The 18,238-nt window shown below is 36.6% G+C and overlaps 1 protein-coding gene across 5 annotated transcripts in view; it reads left to right on the forward strand.

The window, feature by feature from the left end:
• Positions 1–18,238, forward strand: part of SDCCAG8 (SHH signaling and ciliogenesis regulator SDCCAG8) — a 121,079-nt gene that overhangs the window by 55,759 nt on the left and 47,082 nt on the right. For all 5 annotated transcript variants that reach the window (XM_074863242.1, XM_074863246.1, XM_074863241.1 and 2 more), the window contains 2 exons: positions 13,723–13,850; positions 15,935–16,043. In XM_074863242.1, coding sequence (XP_074719343.1) covers positions 13,723–13,850; positions 15,935–16,043 — 237 coding nt within the window. The remainder of the gene's footprint in view (positions 1–13,722; positions 13,851–15,934; positions 16,044–18,238) is intronic.

An 18,238-nucleotide genomic window follows, 5' to 3' on the forward strand; every position in this document is an offset into this window, starting at 1 on the left:
CTATAAGAAAACTTTGCTCCTGTTGAAAGGGGGGAGAGCTGTAGGTCGGCGCCTTCCCACAGGGTTGGGCCCCTCCGATGAATGAAACCAGTTTTCTGATGTTTTATTTTTGCTCGGAGGAGGCACTTCCCTCTTCATAAATGAGAGCTTGTGAGGAATGAATGGAGGTCCGAGCCTTCTGATCTTGAGTCACATGAATAATTTGACTCACGTAAGAAGTAAAGATCAATAGGATTTCTTGTGCAAGTAAGACGTAGTCATGTGCGAGAGGATTACAAGGTCATGCCCCGTGTTGATGACTGTCAGCTTGAAAGAAAAATGAAAACAAAATTTTATCAAGGAAAGGGGGGAATAAAATCCTGAAGTGTAGCAAGGGGGACCTGACCTATTACTGCCCAGTTTTGTTCGACTGGGATATGTGATACTTTTTTAGACAATTTCAACAAAGAAATCTACATCTCCTGCATCTGCTTTTTAAACTTGTATATCTCTCGTCTGCAGAAGGTTTATAGCTTGGCTCAATTATTCATTTTGAGCTGGGAGGGGAGGAAACATTACAGGGATTTGAAATAGGTGGTATAACATAGCCATATGCTATTTATGCAGCAGTTTCTGCAATAAATCTAATTTGGTGCTGTCAAAAAAAATTAGACTTATTTGGTATAGCAGCACATTAGTAAATGATTGTGGTAGCTTTGAAAGTTGTCATTCACTCTGCTTTACTTGCAATAGAATCTTGCAAAGATTTTTTTTACCTTCGTTTTCCCCTGAACAACTCTGTGAAAATGTCTCAGTTCTTTGTCCTGCAGCTGTAGAAACTGCAAATATTTCCACAACTGAAAAGAAGGTCTTGCTTTAAGGTAATTGAAGAAAGGGATGGAAGAAAGAATAACCTCTATTGTTAGCAATTATATGAATGTATAGGTGGAAAAATCAATAAAGTGGTGAAGGATAAATTTCTCCCTTGCCTACAGGTTTTCATAGTGCAGCTGAAATTGTTTATCTGATTATATAGCATGTAGATAAATTAGCCGCTCTGCGTTATTATAGAAGGTAAAATATTTTACCTGCCATGATAAGACCATATGCTGCTTTATGAAGACTGATACTGAATGATTTGAAATAAATCGGCTCTGTCGTCTTCTGGCAGTGCCTTGTAGAAATTTCGAAGCTGATATACTCTGTGTCAAGATAATACACAATTATTTAAATGTCTTTCTATTTAATCATTTAAACATATTTAAGATGATTGTACAAACAAGTAAAGGCCAACTGATTAAGTTTAGAAGGGAAAGAAAGAAAATATAAGTGAAGGAGTAAAGAATAAATCCAAAATACTGTGTTAATTTTGAATGTGAAAGTCTTTATAAATCCCTTTTTTTCATTTTTAAAGATTTTAAACATGGTTGACAATTTATTGTCCTACAATATAAATTTCTCAAGGAAAAAGCAGTAATACATTTTCAGATTTTAGTCTTAAATTCATCTAAATTTTTCCCCATAGCATTTAAACTGCAACTGGTCACATCAAATTTCTCTAATGATTTCATCTTTTATACATCGCATCAGGTTGTTGAGGCAGCCAAATTGCTACTGCATGTAGAGTGTGGTTCAGGAGCAGTGACAATACTTAAAGCGCTTTGGAGCGAGCAGTGAATTCAGATGAAATACAGAAGAGACTAACTGCTGTAGAAAACAAACATCTTTATAAGGTCTTTGTTTTGAGCAGTTATTATTCAGCACTAATAGTAATAAGTTTATGCGTGTGTATCAAATATTTACTTTGATCTCATTCAAATTAGGTTTTCTATTTGTGTGACTAATGACAACAGGATAATGATTTATTTTTTTGAATCATGAAAATCTTTCAGACACGTATTCAAGGCTGCTGGATTTTTTGCTGAATTTGCTACTGGGAAAATGGTTCTGATTTTTATCTCTATTTTTGACTTGTTCTAGGGCTTTTCTCTCAAGTACATCTGAAAGCTTGTTTTTACAATAAGCTAAAATGTGGTTTTTCTATCAGCACTTGGTATTTGTGAACTTAAACAATTTTAAAATCTGCCTTGTGCTTTCAAAAGTATATTCAAAGTTGTTTATTTTGTGCAGTCACAGCGATTGTTGGTTTGTTTGTTTGTTTTTTCTTTTGTGCAAGACTCTGCTACTGAAACTCTTGTCTACAAAAAATTCAACAGAGAACCCAAAGGGTCCTCAACCAGGGACTTGATCAAACTTGACATTGAAGAACATCAGCCTGTAGGTTGTCACCTCTGGAGAAGGTAGCTGGTGGATGGAGGGAGGAAGAAAAAAAATCACCTGAGCACGCCAGCTTTGGCTGCCTGGCTGCTCTCCTCATCCCCTTGCTCAATGCCCTTGTGCTGGTGATTGGTCAGGGGCAGAGCGTGAGCTGGGAGATGCCTGTCCTGAGCGAGCAGATGAGCGCAGCCTCTGCTGTCGGTGACTTGACAGGGCTGACCTCCTTTCCATGGCTGTGCAGGCAGCATGGCAAGCTTAATAGCATGCCACTGTTGGTTGCCCCAGCATTCCTGGTGCTTTGAGTATCAAACTACAGTTTTTGTAGACATAGGAGCAACTGTTCTTGATAGCTTCTCCTTGTTGTTCAGTTGCTGTCTACAGGGCTTAAATCAAACTGAGGAATAAAAGTTTATCTGTAATTAGGTGGGACACTGCTGCATATTCTTTTTGTTCCAGAGTTCCTCTTCTATTTCCAGTGCTTTTGTTCACCTGCATACGTAGTTTCCTACAGAAGATCACAGCATCAGAAAACATCTCCTTGCAAATGCAGGGACTAATCCCCATATAAGGGATATATTGCTATTGTTATTATTCGGCTAAACTTGTGCAGTATTTGTCAGTGCAATTTCTATTAGAGTCAAATTCAGACCTAACATAAGTATAACTGCATTTCTGCTAATGAGATTGGATTACCTCCTGGATTTGCTCCCAGAAAGCTTTACTTTAAATTCATTTTCAGTAAAAGGGTAATAAAATGGGTGGTTCATTATAATTGTTTACAAAACTTAAAATATGTATTTTATTTTTTGGTACTGTATTTCATCTTGGTGAAAGATTTTTTATTTTTTTTAAAGGATACCCAAGGTATGCAGTGAAATTGAAAGGTATTTCTTATTTTAGAAGAATGAGACTGTTGAGGAGGTTAGTTAATAATTCAGAAGCTTGTGGTTATCAGAATGTATTCCTGAAAAGAAATATGGGCACAGGAATTGCTAAAAATAATGTATCCTGTTGACAATATGAATTTAGTCTCAGCCCTGACAAAGAATCTTTACAATTTATCTCAATGTGGAAGGCAATATTTTAACAAAGAATTGCATATATGTGTTTTAGAAGGCTTGAAAACAGCAAAAAATATTCAGGATTTCTTTTTCTCCTTAAATAGTGTTGCATTTGAAACATCAGTAGGTAAGTTTAAAAAAAAAAAAGATGCTGCAGATGAAATCATTTACAGTGAATGCTGTTGGCCGCTTTAAGGTTTTACTGTAAACTTACTCATTCAGCTGTTCCCATTTTCTCTTTGCATTTTTAGTCAATATCTTTGTAACAGGGTGTTAAAATGAGAGTCAAAAGCTTTCATTTATTATTTGTAATATTTTTATTAGCCTTTTCCACTTCTTTGCATAGCTCTACAAATCTTTCTCAGATTCTGCTAGTCTTTGCAAGAAGGTACAGATAGACATATATGAAGAAAAACACATTAGCTGCTGGAGTTAACAAATGATGAATAAAATCTATTCTTTTGCTTCTGTATTATTTCTCTTATACCCCAAACCGATCTTCACAAATGCAGGACTGTAAAGAACTTCATCTTCTGCTGGTTAGCAGAAGTGGATTTAAATCCACACCGACAGTTCATTTGACAATGACCTTGAGGGGCTTTGCTTCTTGAAGAAGAAAGCAGAAGCTTGCGGTAAACAAAGTTCACTTCTGACAGATGGATTGAATGACAGAAAGGTTGCGAGTGCCAGAATAGCCCTGGCAGAGGAGGAAATGTTCAGTGGAATCCAACAGGAGAGGAGGTGTGAACAGGTGCAGGGTTGCTGACGGAAGGGGAACCAGATGGAAGGAGCCAGAGCCAGTTTATTTAAAGGAAAAGGCAGAAAACACTGAAAGGCTGTGCGATCAGTGGCTAAAAGTGTGCATGGAAGAAGGTAAAAATTCACAAAGCAAAACTGCACAGTGGGATATCTAGCACTTAACATAATGGTAGTAATTTGTGAGTTTCGTTTTAAAGTTGCTATTGAAATGTTTCTCCCATACTCTTAACAGCATAAAGAAGAGAGATTTATAACCTGACCAAAAAAAACCCCCACAACACCAAAACCCTCAACTGTTACACTGCCTGTCCATTATTTCTAGTACTAATGTGCGGACAGTTACAATCAGAATACAAAAATTATGCCACAGCTGACCAAAACAATAAAAGGCGTATAAGGCTGGATTTTTATTTTTTAACTCACCTGTTCATATCTAGCTCCTGTGATATGTGGGTGGATAAATGTGTCTTTTATTGGGATGTTTCTGCAATATCTAGAGCAAATCAACAACAGTAAAGTACAATGTAATGTTAGCACAGTATTTTTCATCTTGCTTTTGGTCACAAGTTTGTCAGTTTGCTGGAGTATGTGGTATCTTGCTGTAGGATGGGGGGGAAGTCTAGCTTACTCTAGATCAAATTCCTTCAAAATCAAATATTGTCTTTCAAATTGTCATCCTGAAGAATGCTTTGTTCTGTCAAATTGTTCTGCTTCTTCCCAAGCTGCTCATGTGAGGCTTGGTCCTTTGGAGGCAGAGAGAACTATTCCTCACTTCTTCTCAACTTCAGCAATAGTTGGGGAGAGTTAACAACTTCAAAGTATCAGGCCTATGGTGGCTTAACTGCAGGTTTTGTGTCCAAACCTAATGTCTGTGAAAAATGTAGGTGACTGTTCAGCAGTCATTCATGGTGCATCTTGATCTACTGGATCAGTCAGCTGTGCTGATCTGATCCCGATCAGGTGTGAGCACACAGTCACTTTCCTTTTGAATTAGCTAGAGCATGCAATGCAGTGTTTATGCTGACTTTATGCCAGCTGCAGTAGGACAGATGATACCTGATTCAGCATAAAGCTTGCTGGTACAAAGTTAACGTACCAAAAACATTGGGTTTTTGAACAAATTTAAATTGGCAGAGTGAGTTCACAGCAGATCAGGTCTCTGCATCATTTAGTGGCATCATTTTTTGATTCAGTGGTAGGAGCCTGACTGCTGTATTTACTATATTAACAAGCTGAGCCTTGGAGTAGAGTCACAGTTGTTTGAATCTGGTTTGAGCCTATGCTGCTGCTGAAAAGGCAAATCCCTAGAGTGGCTATGTCTGGCCACATATTGCCAGGCCCTTGCTTGTGCTGATACTGGAAGACAGGCACCTGTATGATCAGGTGGTTCAGGGGGTTAATCAGATTGAAAAAGAATCATTTGTTCTTGCAGAATAAGTTGTATGAGTGACAATTAGAAGAGGATGAAAAGAGGGCCAACCACTAGCAGTGTTGCCTTAGACTGGCATAAGTCTGTCCTAAAGTAAGAGGCTGCTGGTGCCAAATTCAAGAATCACCGTAAGTCAAGAAAATTACTCCGTTATTTTAAATATAGTGAAAATAATTTAAATAACTTTGTGTATACAGAGTAAACGTCTGTAAAAATCTTCTATGGGAAACAAACATTTCAACATTCAGCCATTTGTAAAAGTGGCTTGTAGAACCAAGATAGAATATTGCAGAGAAAGGGTCACAGTACTGTGAAGTGCTTAGGGCTATGTACTAAGACTTCGCAAAAACCACTTCTTCTCATGTTGCATCTTCCCATGCAACTTCTATTCTGTACTTGATTGTCTGTTTCTATAGGAACTTGTCAGCCAAATAGTTCACAATCTGATAGTAATAATCACTGCAGGATGGGTGCTTATTTACAAGGTACGTATCTTGCTGGCAAGGCTTATAGATGTGCCAGAAAAATTGGATTTTGGTTCTAAGTATATTTGACCTAATATGAGATGTTAATTACTGTTAGAGACACTTTTTTCCTTCTCTAACAATGAAATGGAGGGCAGTTACTGATCATATTTAGCTGTGACTTGATTTTACAGAGAGCTGTGCAGATTGAAAAGTAGTTATTGTCTACATTGAGTACATAAACTGGTAGTTTTCTCTATATATCTTGAAGGCATAACACCAAAAGAATAAAATCATGTTATAGGCTAGGTGTTTGCAAATTCTTTTATGCTGAATTTAAAGTAAGAAATCCAATCCTTTCATTTTGTTAATAGACCTAGTAGATAGAAGTAGAGATGGAATATACTACCAGTTACACATATACTCAAGTTAGCTATATTCAAGCTTCTTTATATTATATAAACTTTCATAGGAGTAACACTCAGTGTCTTTCAGTTCCTATGCCCTTACAACTATTCATCTTTCTCATGTCCATCAATATATCCAGTTAGTGGTAATTTTGAAGTAGTTTTCAAGTATAGTAAGTACTCAAAAACAGAGTAGGAATATTTTTCATGCACAGCCATTAATGTATAATACCTTCTTGATGCCTCAGGTAGGGTGTGAAGGGCAAAGTAGAAGTCTTAGATTTAGTGTTTTATTGTTTCTGTAGACATCCTAATATTATATGAAGTGCAAATATATATAAAAGTTATAAGGTGGTTCCAATGATGTAGCTGCACTCTAAATAGAGAAAGCTGAAAAAAAATTCCAGTGAGAAGAAAAAAGTTGTATGCACTGATTTCCATTTCAGCAAAATTGAAATTCTCTGACAAAAACAGAAAGTGGTATAACAAGTTGACATTATTTGTATTCTGGAGATGGGGTTAGAGTTGGGTAATTATTTGTATTGTGGGGAAAATGGTTTTAAGCTAATTTGTCATATGATTGTAATTAGTATCTTGACAAAGTTGGAAATGTGGACAAAGCTTCATCTTTTCTTGTTTTCTTCCCCAGACGGGTTTCTTGTTTTTTGAGGTGCTTTTTGGAGTAGTAGTAGCCTGGCAGAGCTGTCTTTTCCAGCCTTTTATCACAGGTAGGGTAGTAAAAAGTTTTGTTTGGTTACTTTAAAGGTATTTCTACTTTAAAGTTATTTCTGTAACTTTCCAGATCCATATTTAAATAGCTGAATTAATTTGAATGGTTAAATTTTTACCACTTTTAAACCCTTGACCTTCACATAACTTTTCTAATTGCTTGTAGTAGCTTCTGCTTCACATGGTTGTGAGAAGAAAACTCTGTCATTTCATTATTTTAGGAATCTCTCAACTAATGTAACTAGGCACCTTACACTGTAAAAATAAAAATTAAGTTGTTGGGTTTTTTTTAAACCCTCAATTCTCAAGAATAGGACCACACTCATCCTTAACAATGGCTCAGTTCTCCAGTTCTACCAATTAAATTAATAATTAGGTGTCTGCAAAATTTGCCCATGCAAATGTAGATTGTACCAAAGCTCACCAAACACAGTGTGCTGGCTGGGGCATCTTCCAGAAACTTGAGCTCTCCGCTGAGAAGACCTGGCAGCCAGCTCCAGAATCAGCATCCAGTCAGCTCCCAGAAACAGACAAAAAGAGCAACTCAGTGGGTAATTCCCACAATGGGATACAGGAAGGGCAATTTTTCAGCTCCTTGGAGAGGTTTAAAGGAATGACCTGATCATGATGCTTTTAAAAGGTGTTTCTACATAATTCTTGCACAAGCATGCACGTGTGCATCTTTTTTTATTTTTTGACATAAGAATATTCATTTCATGCCTTTCCTTCTGCCCTGTAAAAGCACTAAGAGCTGTAAGATCCAGCCAGTCCGAACATGCTGTGGTGGATTTACACATGCACTGAAAAAAAATCAAAACTTTTATTACAAAAAATCAGATAGCAAAAAAAAAAGTCTACAGTGTTTTATAAGAGGAAACCAGGAAACATTGTCCAGCTATGTCCTCAGTCATAGCAATCTTAGATATTAACAAGGACATCTTAGATGAAAATACATAGGCCTTTCAAAGGAAGATAACCAAAACAAGGCTAAACAAAAGGTTCCTAGAAGCCTGGCTTAAGGAAAAAGGAGAAATCTTGTGACCCTGAATCTTATTATTGAGTTGATCCAAACATATGATCAAGGTACATGCAGTAGAGCTCTGTTAATTTAAAAGGTGTGGAAATTAATAATTTTGAATCATAGCTAAACTTAAAACCAGCATTTACTTATTCACCTGCAGAATTTGGGGTCTTACTGTGTTGTATTTCCTTACCTAAATGTCTGAAAATACTAAGACTTTGAATAGCATAAAACTCTAAACACGTTCTCCATTATAAACAGCTGAATAGGATACTGCAGTGCTGTTAAATTGAAAGACAGGTCTAAAAGCAGTTTTAGGAGTTTTACATTAATAGAGAAAATAATTTAAGACCATTCCTGGGGAGAATGACTTCTTGGTAAATTGTATTTTTTCCTATTTGCACACCAACTTTTAGTCTTGTCTGCTGACCTGAAAAAAACCTGACCCCTTATCCTTCTGTATATGACATACTTATGAAGATACATATGGAGGACAGAGGGAAGAAATTTGTGAAGTGTTCTGACCCAACATATGATCTTATTCTATATACGTTCTTTTATGACCTTTATCATTGCGGTATTTGAATACTTTCTGATAGTAAAGTAAGAGACTGCAAACGTTTTTCTCATATTTCCCCTTACAGAATGGGGTAGATTTTGTGACCTCTTGTTTCAGATTTTAATTTTTTTTTTCTGCCATGAATGTTGCTGTGTGGTTTCTGGTTTGGTTTGGTTTTTTCCCCTCTAGCCTGAGAGAAGAGCAAGGATATACTCAGATTTTCCATTCTTCCCTTGACACTTGTAGCTGAAATAATAATATGAAATAGCCTATAAGAAGGTGGTTCACAAAGCTGCTTGTAATGGACAGTCCACTAGATCTATATCATGAAAAGTTTGCAAAGTAGACTGAATAAAACATTGATGAGCCTTTGTACCTAAAGCTATTGGCTAAAATCTTTAGGGTTCCTAATTCAGGTAGGCTTTCAAGTCTTATTTTCAAGACTGCTCTAATTGATTTGAGGGCCCTCAGGCCAGATTGAGTTAAAGGTACTGGGAATTAAGTGCTTGGGTAACTTCTCGAAACTATTTTTCAATTTGGTATAGAGAAACTTCTGCTACACATTTGTTTTCAAAAATACTGGGAGAGAAAGCCCGTTTCCTCTGGAAGAGCTGAGGGAGCCCTTAGCTGAGTGCTTTCCTAGTTCTGAGGTGATTTGTTGTGCAGTAGTTCACAGACCCACTTGGCTATGTGTTATCTAGGAAAGAGAGCTGTGCTTGACCACTGAGGCATGTAGTAAAACCATCAGTGTTAGGCTCAACTGGTCCTCTTGCTGCCCAAGTATGAGTGTTGGCGCTGAGTTCCAGGACTGGTCATTATTTAGACCAACAATTGTATTAGTTCAGATACCTCAAATGTTTGGAACACTAAATGCCAGCTACTACAATAATTTATGAAGTCCAGTTTAAAGTAAGTATATATGAAAACCTAAAATATTATATAATTACAGTTTTCACTATAATTAATAAGAAATGAAGATGTCTAAAATAAGGTTATGATAACCTCTAGATAATTGCTAGAGTATTTTAATTTGTTCAATTAAGTTCATAGTCCTTACTAATGGATCCGTTAGCTTTTTACAAAATGTCACATGTTGATCTCATGGAAAAATCAAGTAGTCAATATAGAAAGCATGGTTGCTTCACGTTATGGTTGCTTTGTCAGAAGACTTACTGGCAACCTTCAGTCAGAGGCCTAATTCTACATTTGAGACTCATCCTGTATTTTTTCATTTTCTATTTTTACTGTTACTAAAGCAAAAAGACTCTTGCAGAAATACTGACTATTGAACTGCATTGTGGCATTCAAAGTTTTATCAATCTAGTTCTTTTCTAGTCAAAAATTGATGAGCTATTATTTATGTCAGATATGTCTTTCACATCACTAGTCTTTACATCCTTCCTTTTTCTTTACTTCAAAGCCATTTGACAGAGAGCAGTCTTCTATTGAAAATATAGCTGTGATCCAGTTTTTGTTTGTTAGTGGTGGGAAAGGGCTTTTTTATTAATTCTGGTGACTCAAATTCAGCCAGCATACTTTTATGTTAGCTTTGAGCTCAAAGTAAATTTTCACTTAATTTCAAGCAAGGATTTTTCTTAAGGTTTGCAAGTGATGGCAGTTTTGTTCTTCTTCCTGTGCTATAAGCTACAGTTTACTGTGCCTTTTTTTTTTTTTTTTTTTTGGCCAAGAATATTTAGAAAGCATAGCTTTCAGTCACTGCAAACCAGTATCCAGTTCATTGAGATATGTGAACAAGTTAACTAAGTAAGCTGCTCTTAACAGCCGTAACTCAGGCTCAGAACAATCAGTGTTTAGAACTAAAATCACTGTGGAAAACTTGCGCTTTGGAACAGGGCTCAAGGAGAGCTTGAGCTTGCCTCCGATGTGAAAGAGTCCTTGGTTGCTTCTGACTTAATGGCACAAAAATGAAAGTCACCATGAGTTCAATGCTTCTGCTTTAGTAGAACTGATCACTGTTATGGTCAAATCCAGAATTATTATCAGATAGGGATTTATTTAGTGTTTTACAATGGATACTGTGTGAAAGAACTGTAATTTTTGCTACTGTCTCCGATTTTGATTCAGTGTTTGCATTCTAGCAGAGAACAGGCTGCTGAACTTTAATCACTTTGTCTGCTTTTTTTGATACTATAGATGGTGCTTTAAAAAGTTCTGTTACAGTTAATCTTTAGCTATCATTTCTGATTCAGATCTTCTGTCATCAAAATTAGGCTGCTGTTGCTTTACTTTACATTGTCTCTGTGCTTTCCTTTAGTCAATATGAGAAATTCTGAAGTCTTTGTAGGAGAAGACTTCTGATATCTTCACACTAATGCTGGAGGGGTATAACTGTTTCCTTCTGTCTACAGTCCATAGCTTTTCTTTTTCTTAAATCAAGCTCCCCTTCTTTCACAATTAAGAGTTATTGCAAATAAGCAGCCAGTGTCAAACCTTCTAAAACTCCTGCAGTATTTGCTGGTTGTAGCAGGAATGTTACCAGTAGCTCCTGAAACCTCTTGGGCTGCCTTCTGCATCTTTTAGCCATGGGGTTTTTTGTTTGTTTGTTGTTTTTTTTCTTTTTTCTCTGTATATATAAATTGTGTTGGAGAAATTTTCTGTAGGAGGGCAGAGAGATTGAATTTAGAGAGCAGGGAAGGTGTCAATTCAAGGTGTGGGTGAAAGACTTGCCACTCAGTTTAGACAGCTTTGACTCCAGGAAATTTTTTTGTTCCTTAGCAGCTCTAGGCACATCAGATATTGCTCTTTATGACGCACTGAATGTGTCTTAATCCCAAAATTTTCTAGGTGCTAGGATTGAAACTAGTCAGATACCCTTCTGTGTAAGACTTACCTGTGTTTTCCTAGTCTTACAGTTGAGCTTTTATCCACTGCATAAACTAATCTATTTTCACCCACCCCATATACACATCAGCCATAGGGAACTCACCATGCATCCACGGTTTCTGAGCTCCTGCTAGTTTGCTCTATACAGTAAGTAGCATAGGTGAGTGGCTTTTTTGGATGTATCCCCTTAGCAAGAGAGTGTTTCTGGTGACAATAGATTCTCCAATTATTTTGAACTTGCCCCTTAACATGTGGTCAACAGGAGGGACCCTAGCAACGAGGAACGGACCTTTACAGGCTTTCCTTGGTAGCTTGAGCTGTGCAGCTTGATAGATGCTGAAGGCTACCCCCAGCAGAATGCTAGCCAGCCAGCTGTGTGCCAGATGACAGCACAGCACCCAACTGCACACAGCCATCTCACATGAGACGCTATTAAATAAAATACTGTGCTACTGCCACTTTCTTTAGCTGAAAGTGTTTGGGGGATGTATTGGGTGCTGGTGTGTTTTTTTGAGCAGTCCGGTGCTCATGACAACTGTCTGAAGGTAAAAAGACATTTGAAAGGAGGAAAGGGGTTTAAATAGGCTGGTTCCCAGCAAATATGGAAGGATTTTTCATAGTAATGCTTTCCATATTCGGAGCTTACACTTAGGAAATGATGCAAGCATCACTCCATAGGATAACTCCAATATGGTTACAAAGTAATTCTGAGAATGTTATGATAAAGTGCAGTTCAATGTATGACATTTCCTTGAAAAATGTGCTTTGTTTCCTTAACACTATAATATTCTTGCTATCTAAACGTATTTGCTGTGTCAAATCATTCTCAGTCTTACCTCAGAAAAAACTGTCTGTGATTTCAAAGGGAGTTTTGCCTAAGGTAGGGCTTGCAACATCAGGACCAGGAATTAGTGTAATGTGACCCACCATTTGTATTGCTTTGGGGTAAATTTAAGAGAGAAGATTTAACATTGTGTGTGTCATGCTGAGATATTGCAATATCTCGGATGGGTTATTAGGCACCAGTCCAAAGGTTAAGTGCAGCAACCACATGAGATGTGGCTTTATCCTTACATGATCTATGCCCGTGTTCTGTTTTGTAGTCCCCTGCAATATGTATTATCCCTAGAATAAAACACATTTATAAGACTTTATTGAAACCTATCCCAAGCTATTAAATGTAGTTTCAGTAGAGAAGTGTGTGCATATATGTCATTTGAAATCTAGAAATCAATCCTGATATGTGTGAACTCACTGAAATTTTGAATCTGGATCCTAGTGTGCACCAGATAAATATTCACGACCTTTGGGAAAGTCTAGATACAAATTTGCAGTTTAGGACCTTTTCTAATTTATATGCATATATCTTTTTGGGTTTTTATTTTCCATGCTGTTATTGCTTGGCTTGCTTTAAATAAAATGCTTCAATGGAGTGTGGTAGTCTAGCATTTGTTTTGCCTCAGGAGTAGATTGCCCCATCTTGCATATCTGGTCAAGTAAATTGCTCTCTTGCCTGCTTACTTCGATAATATGACTGGGCTTTAGACCTTCCTGTACAACCCCCCAGTGAGAAGAACCACAAGGGGCTGGGCCTGTGTGGTGCTAACAGTTTTCGCTATTGTAATGGATGCATTCATCTCCTATTTACATAAATTAATAGTTAAAACTTGTTTGGTTGCTTAAGAAAACTCATTAAGCTTTCAGAGTAGCTGTATTATGAGCACTGTGGCAATCGCTCCCATTGACTTATCTCCTGCTGGTTCACTGGGAACCAGTCCATCTCAGGGTCAGGTCCCTAAGCTTCATTGCAGAATTAAATAAATAGCATTTAAAAGAAAATGCAAATAGTCTGTTCAATGCAAAGTGCATGTTGGGGAACTTTCTTATGAAAAAGAAGTCATGTTTAAAATTTTTAAAAATAAAATCATATTTTTGTCTGAAAGGCTAATTTTCGCTCCGGAAATAGATCATATTTTTTATCTGTTTTCTACTAGTCACTGGAGAATGTTTGACATTGTAAGAGAAAGGTCAGTTTGTGTAACCTGAAGTGGGAGGGGAAGGTGAAAAGCATGGCCAGATATTTTTTTTGTTGTTATTGTTAATTTAATATTCTGCTTTGCCTTTTTAATTTATCATCTTCAGTATGTGGTTTTTATTTTTCTTTATTTCTTATTTGGTTGGGTTTTTTTGCAGATTGGAGAAAGAGAGCATTCAGCACAGCATTAGCAATGAAGCAAAGGCCCGAGCCCTTCAGGCCCAGCAAAGAGAGCAGGAGCTGACACAGAAGATGCAGCAAATGGAGGCCCAGCATGAGAAAACTGGTAGGTGGTAGGGAAAGATTAGAGCCTGGGCACTCACTCACAAGCCAGGCCCACGCCTTACTGTGAAATGACATCAGGAACACCTGTAACCTTTGGCTGGCCGAAGGGAGCAGATGCTAACTACACCGGAGATTCCGAATTACATATTAGTTAGCGTTTAAAAGAGAAAATGGAAAGTATTGCCCACTGTCTGTTGATTTCAGAGTGCTGCTCTCACATCTGTTGCACCATCTGGATTATGAGTTTATTTACCTGTGTTCAAGAAACGTAAAGCTGAGAGAGACCACAACAAAGTAGAAAAACAAAGGGCTTGTTTTTGGCTGGATTTTCAGGCACACATGTTATATAAAGAAAATAGCATCAGAAGCTCTGCGGGAAATGCTCTGAGCTTACAGTTAAAGTCTCCTGAATAGCATTGAACAGTTCCCACAGTACACACATTATAGCTACTCTAAAAGCTTAATGAGTTTGCTTCGGCATCCAAACTGGAGAAAAGCTTTAGCCATTAATCGGTTCTTAATTCACTGTCGCAGCTGGATGTAATTCACTGGCTCCAAATTGATATGTTCCTTTATTTAATCTTTGCAGCCTCAAACATTTTTAGTATTACCATGTGCCCCCCCCCCCCCCCCCCCCCCCCAAAAATCTACAAGAAATATGTTTAATCCTTGCATACTTCAGGTTCTCCTAATAGGAGACTTCACTACATTGACTTAGCTGGTCAGTAACTTCTAACCTTTAATCTGGAAGTAAAATGGGTTTTCCAAATAAACAAAAAAAGCCTTTTGTTATTGTGAAGTACTATGCCAACAACATTAATAAAGGTGCATATGAGAAACAGAAGAAAGAAATTTTTAGAGAGGAAATCTCTAGCCCCTGAGCATGGAAAGGAGGAAGAGCTTCAGCTCTTATGGAACATGGTATATTCATATGCTTAGTAAAATACCATTTTTACCCACCAGTCCTGCAGTACCTTTAGAAAAATAACATAGCATGTATTAATCCTAAGCAGTGTCAGATAACACCTGAGGTAGCAGGCACATTTACATCTGCTATCTGATTTTCTGCCTTTTTTTCAGCATTATCACAGTACTAGAGGACCTTTCCATGTGTTCAGGGAATGCAAACAGCTACATTATGGCTGCTGTCTACACAGTAGGAAAAGAAAAGGAGCTCTCAGAAGCGTTTTTCCCTACTCTAGCCAGCACATCTGCATATGACCAAGTGTAATTTTGCACAAAAGATGTGTCATTTACCCTGAAACAACATTACAGCTGAGTTTGTTTTTATATATCTCTAGTAGGATTAGAAGGAGTTGTACATTTATTATGTACATAAAGAAACACTTGTGTATTATGATCCTACACACATACAAGGAATTTGGGTAACAGTCATCTCTCTTTCTCTGATTTTAAAAGTAGAAATCAAGAAACATCATTTTGCAGTATCTTCCTTTTGAAAGAATAAAAATGCTTGATTTCTAGGTCACGAGTTTTGGTGCAGCTGAAACTGATAGTACCTGAAAATTAATTTATAAAATGGTTTCATTGCAACTGTCACTGAACGATAAGTCTATATCTTATCACTAAAGAGAAGAAAATACATTAATCATAGTAAGTGCAGGACCCAGTAAATAAAAGAACTCCTTTTTTAAGGAGAGAATGAAATGAGTCTACAGTGCGAGTGTTTGGGTTGCCAGTGTATCCTCTGCACCAGTTGAGCAAGCAAAAGACTGCTAAGGCATGGCTTGCCAATTTTATTCCTCCCAGAAATGTCAATGAACTTCCAGCTAAAAAGCAAACCCACCAGATTTAGATACATAGCCTTCATGGTGATTATTCTCATATAAGACCTGATTCAGTGGCAACATCGCTTTAACACTTCAGGTTAGCTTATAGAGTCTTTATTTGGTGAATGATGATGTCATAATTCCATGCCCAAGTAGCTAAAGTTTAAAAAACATACAGAAACCAGAAGGATCTAGAGGAAATAAATTAAGAATGTATAAAATTGTTTCTAAATTATCTATAAATTTATATAGTTGTAAAATAAATTTCTAGTTTTTATAATTTTATAATTTCTAGTAAATGAACTGGATTCATTGCTGACCTCCCAGAATACATTCATATCAAAATTAAAGGAAGAATGTTGTGTGTTGGCAAGGAAGTTGGAACAAATGTCAGAAAAATACAGGTTAGTATATTTTTCTTATCCTGTCCCTTTTATTAGGACATGTTTTCTTATTTTTTATTTATATTTTAATATTTATTATTATTCATCTTGTCCCAGGTATTACACATCATCTCTATATAATATATGCCACTTAAGAAACGTAGATGGATTTTTATCCAGGATAATTCTAATTTTCTGCTTTTCAGATTATGTTTCTGGCTATTACTTCAAATTTCTTAAACAATTGCACTGTAAAAATTGCATGCTACTGTCTTTCTGATGTTCATATTCTTAATATGAAGAGTGGAAAATTGTTAACAGAGCTACAATTATCTGAAATCATATGAAAAATACTAAATATTTAAAGTTCTCAAAAATGTAATATATTCGTTTAATTATTTACTCCATTCACAATACTACACACTGAATAATTATCTCTGAAATAATTGTTGTCAAAATTGCTTGTCACTGAAGCTCTGATTCTGCCACTGCTTGTTATGTGGTGCTTTTGTTAAAATCAATAGCAGATCTAAATACAAAGCTATTAAAAATTCAGGAAAAGAACAAAACCTGGAAGCAATAACTGATTTAAATAGATTAAAAAGTATGAAGGTATCCATTTAAAAGTTCTATATGACAGGACTGTCTTTTTTTAAATTTAAAAAAAAAAAAAAAGTAATTCTATACCAGTAATTTTTTTTTACATTTTTAAGTATGAAAATAGTCTCTGTTGAAACTTTCTTCAGGGTTCATATTTAGAGTAGTAAATGGGACTTGAAGTGGTGAGTTGACATTCTGCAGCTTCTGTAGATTTCATGCAAAGTGAATTTGGTAATTAAGGGTAGGATTCATCTCACATGGCTAATATGAAGTAAAGAAAACTTTCAGCGAAGATAAAATTGGTTTTCAAGATAGGATTCTTCTTCTGCTGGGCAGATTTAATCATCCTGTTGAGGTAACATTACAGGGGCAACACTCACTCAGGGAGAGAGCTCATTTATCCTAGTATCCTGTTTCCAGGAATGGTCAAAGTGGAATGATATAAGTAGATGACAGACATATATATATATATATATATATATATATATATATATATATGAAAACAAAATATATATGATGCTTCCCACAGGTACTGCCTCCACTGCCCATCCTACTTTCCACTGAATATAAAGTATTGACTATCTGTTAAGTGGCTGAAGTTGGGGGATGAATCCCATCCAGAGTTTTTGGGGAAGAAATGAGAAACTTGAGGAAATGTAAGCAATCTTCCCTTGCAAATGTTGTGATGGGTGCTTGAGAGAGAAGCAGACAGAATTTTCCTTCTGAAAAAGCAGAGCTCCTCTGCTAAAGTAATACAAAATCTAAATAGATTCAAATCATATTATTATTCCAGCAATAAAAATGCACACAGACTTTGTTGCTAGAGCTCACAGTCACAGACTAGTAACTGTAAAAGGATGAAGGAAAGACAGAAAACATACTGTGAAAACACATTATTCTCTGAAAATAAATACCAGAGATTGCCAAGTGTTTCTCCACCTAGCAGCATTAGCTGACTATGTCAAGAACCTGAAAAAGGGAAGAGGAGCCCTCTTGGATCTCCAAAAAGTGGTATATTTTGCACAAGAAACAGTATGGAAGAATGTATGAAAGCAGTTCTGAGAAGTGGCCCTAAAATAGCTTGAGCTTGCCTTCATTGGAGTGGGAGCTGCTGCAGTCAGTAACAAAAATGGAGAAATAGGTAGGGACAAAGAAAGCATGTGAAAATGAGAGTAGAAAGATGGAACTGGAGATGGTGGAAAACTGTAAACTAAGAGATGGCTTCAAAAAGTGATGTGATCAGGAGATCAGATGCAAAAAATTACTTCAGCAAAGTTTTAAATGCATAATAACAGTATGTAACTTTCACTAGCATCTCTCTGAAATGCAATCTTCATGGTCATTGTCACTGGATGTAGGGTAAAAGCACAATTCTGGGGCAGAATGCTGTATCTTTGTCTTCTGAAAAAAAGTAATAATTTTTGGAAGATTTTATAACTTGGTTCTCAGGTACATAAATAGAAGCAGATCATGAAGCAGCAGTTTGCATGAAAAAGATTTTTTCCATGTTTTTTCATGGTTTTGGCTTTACAAATTTTGGTCCTGGATGTGTATTTTCTTGCTATGGTTCTAGAATCTTTGTGCCTTAATTTCCATGGGGTTAAGAAATAACTGTA

Source organism: Strix uralensis, chromosome 3 (assembly GCF_047716275.1).
Source record: "Strix uralensis isolate ZFMK-TIS-50842 chromosome 3, bStrUra1, whole genome shotgun sequence".
Taxonomy (NCBI): Eukaryota; Metazoa; Chordata; class Aves; order Strigiformes; family Strigidae; genus Strix; species Strix uralensis.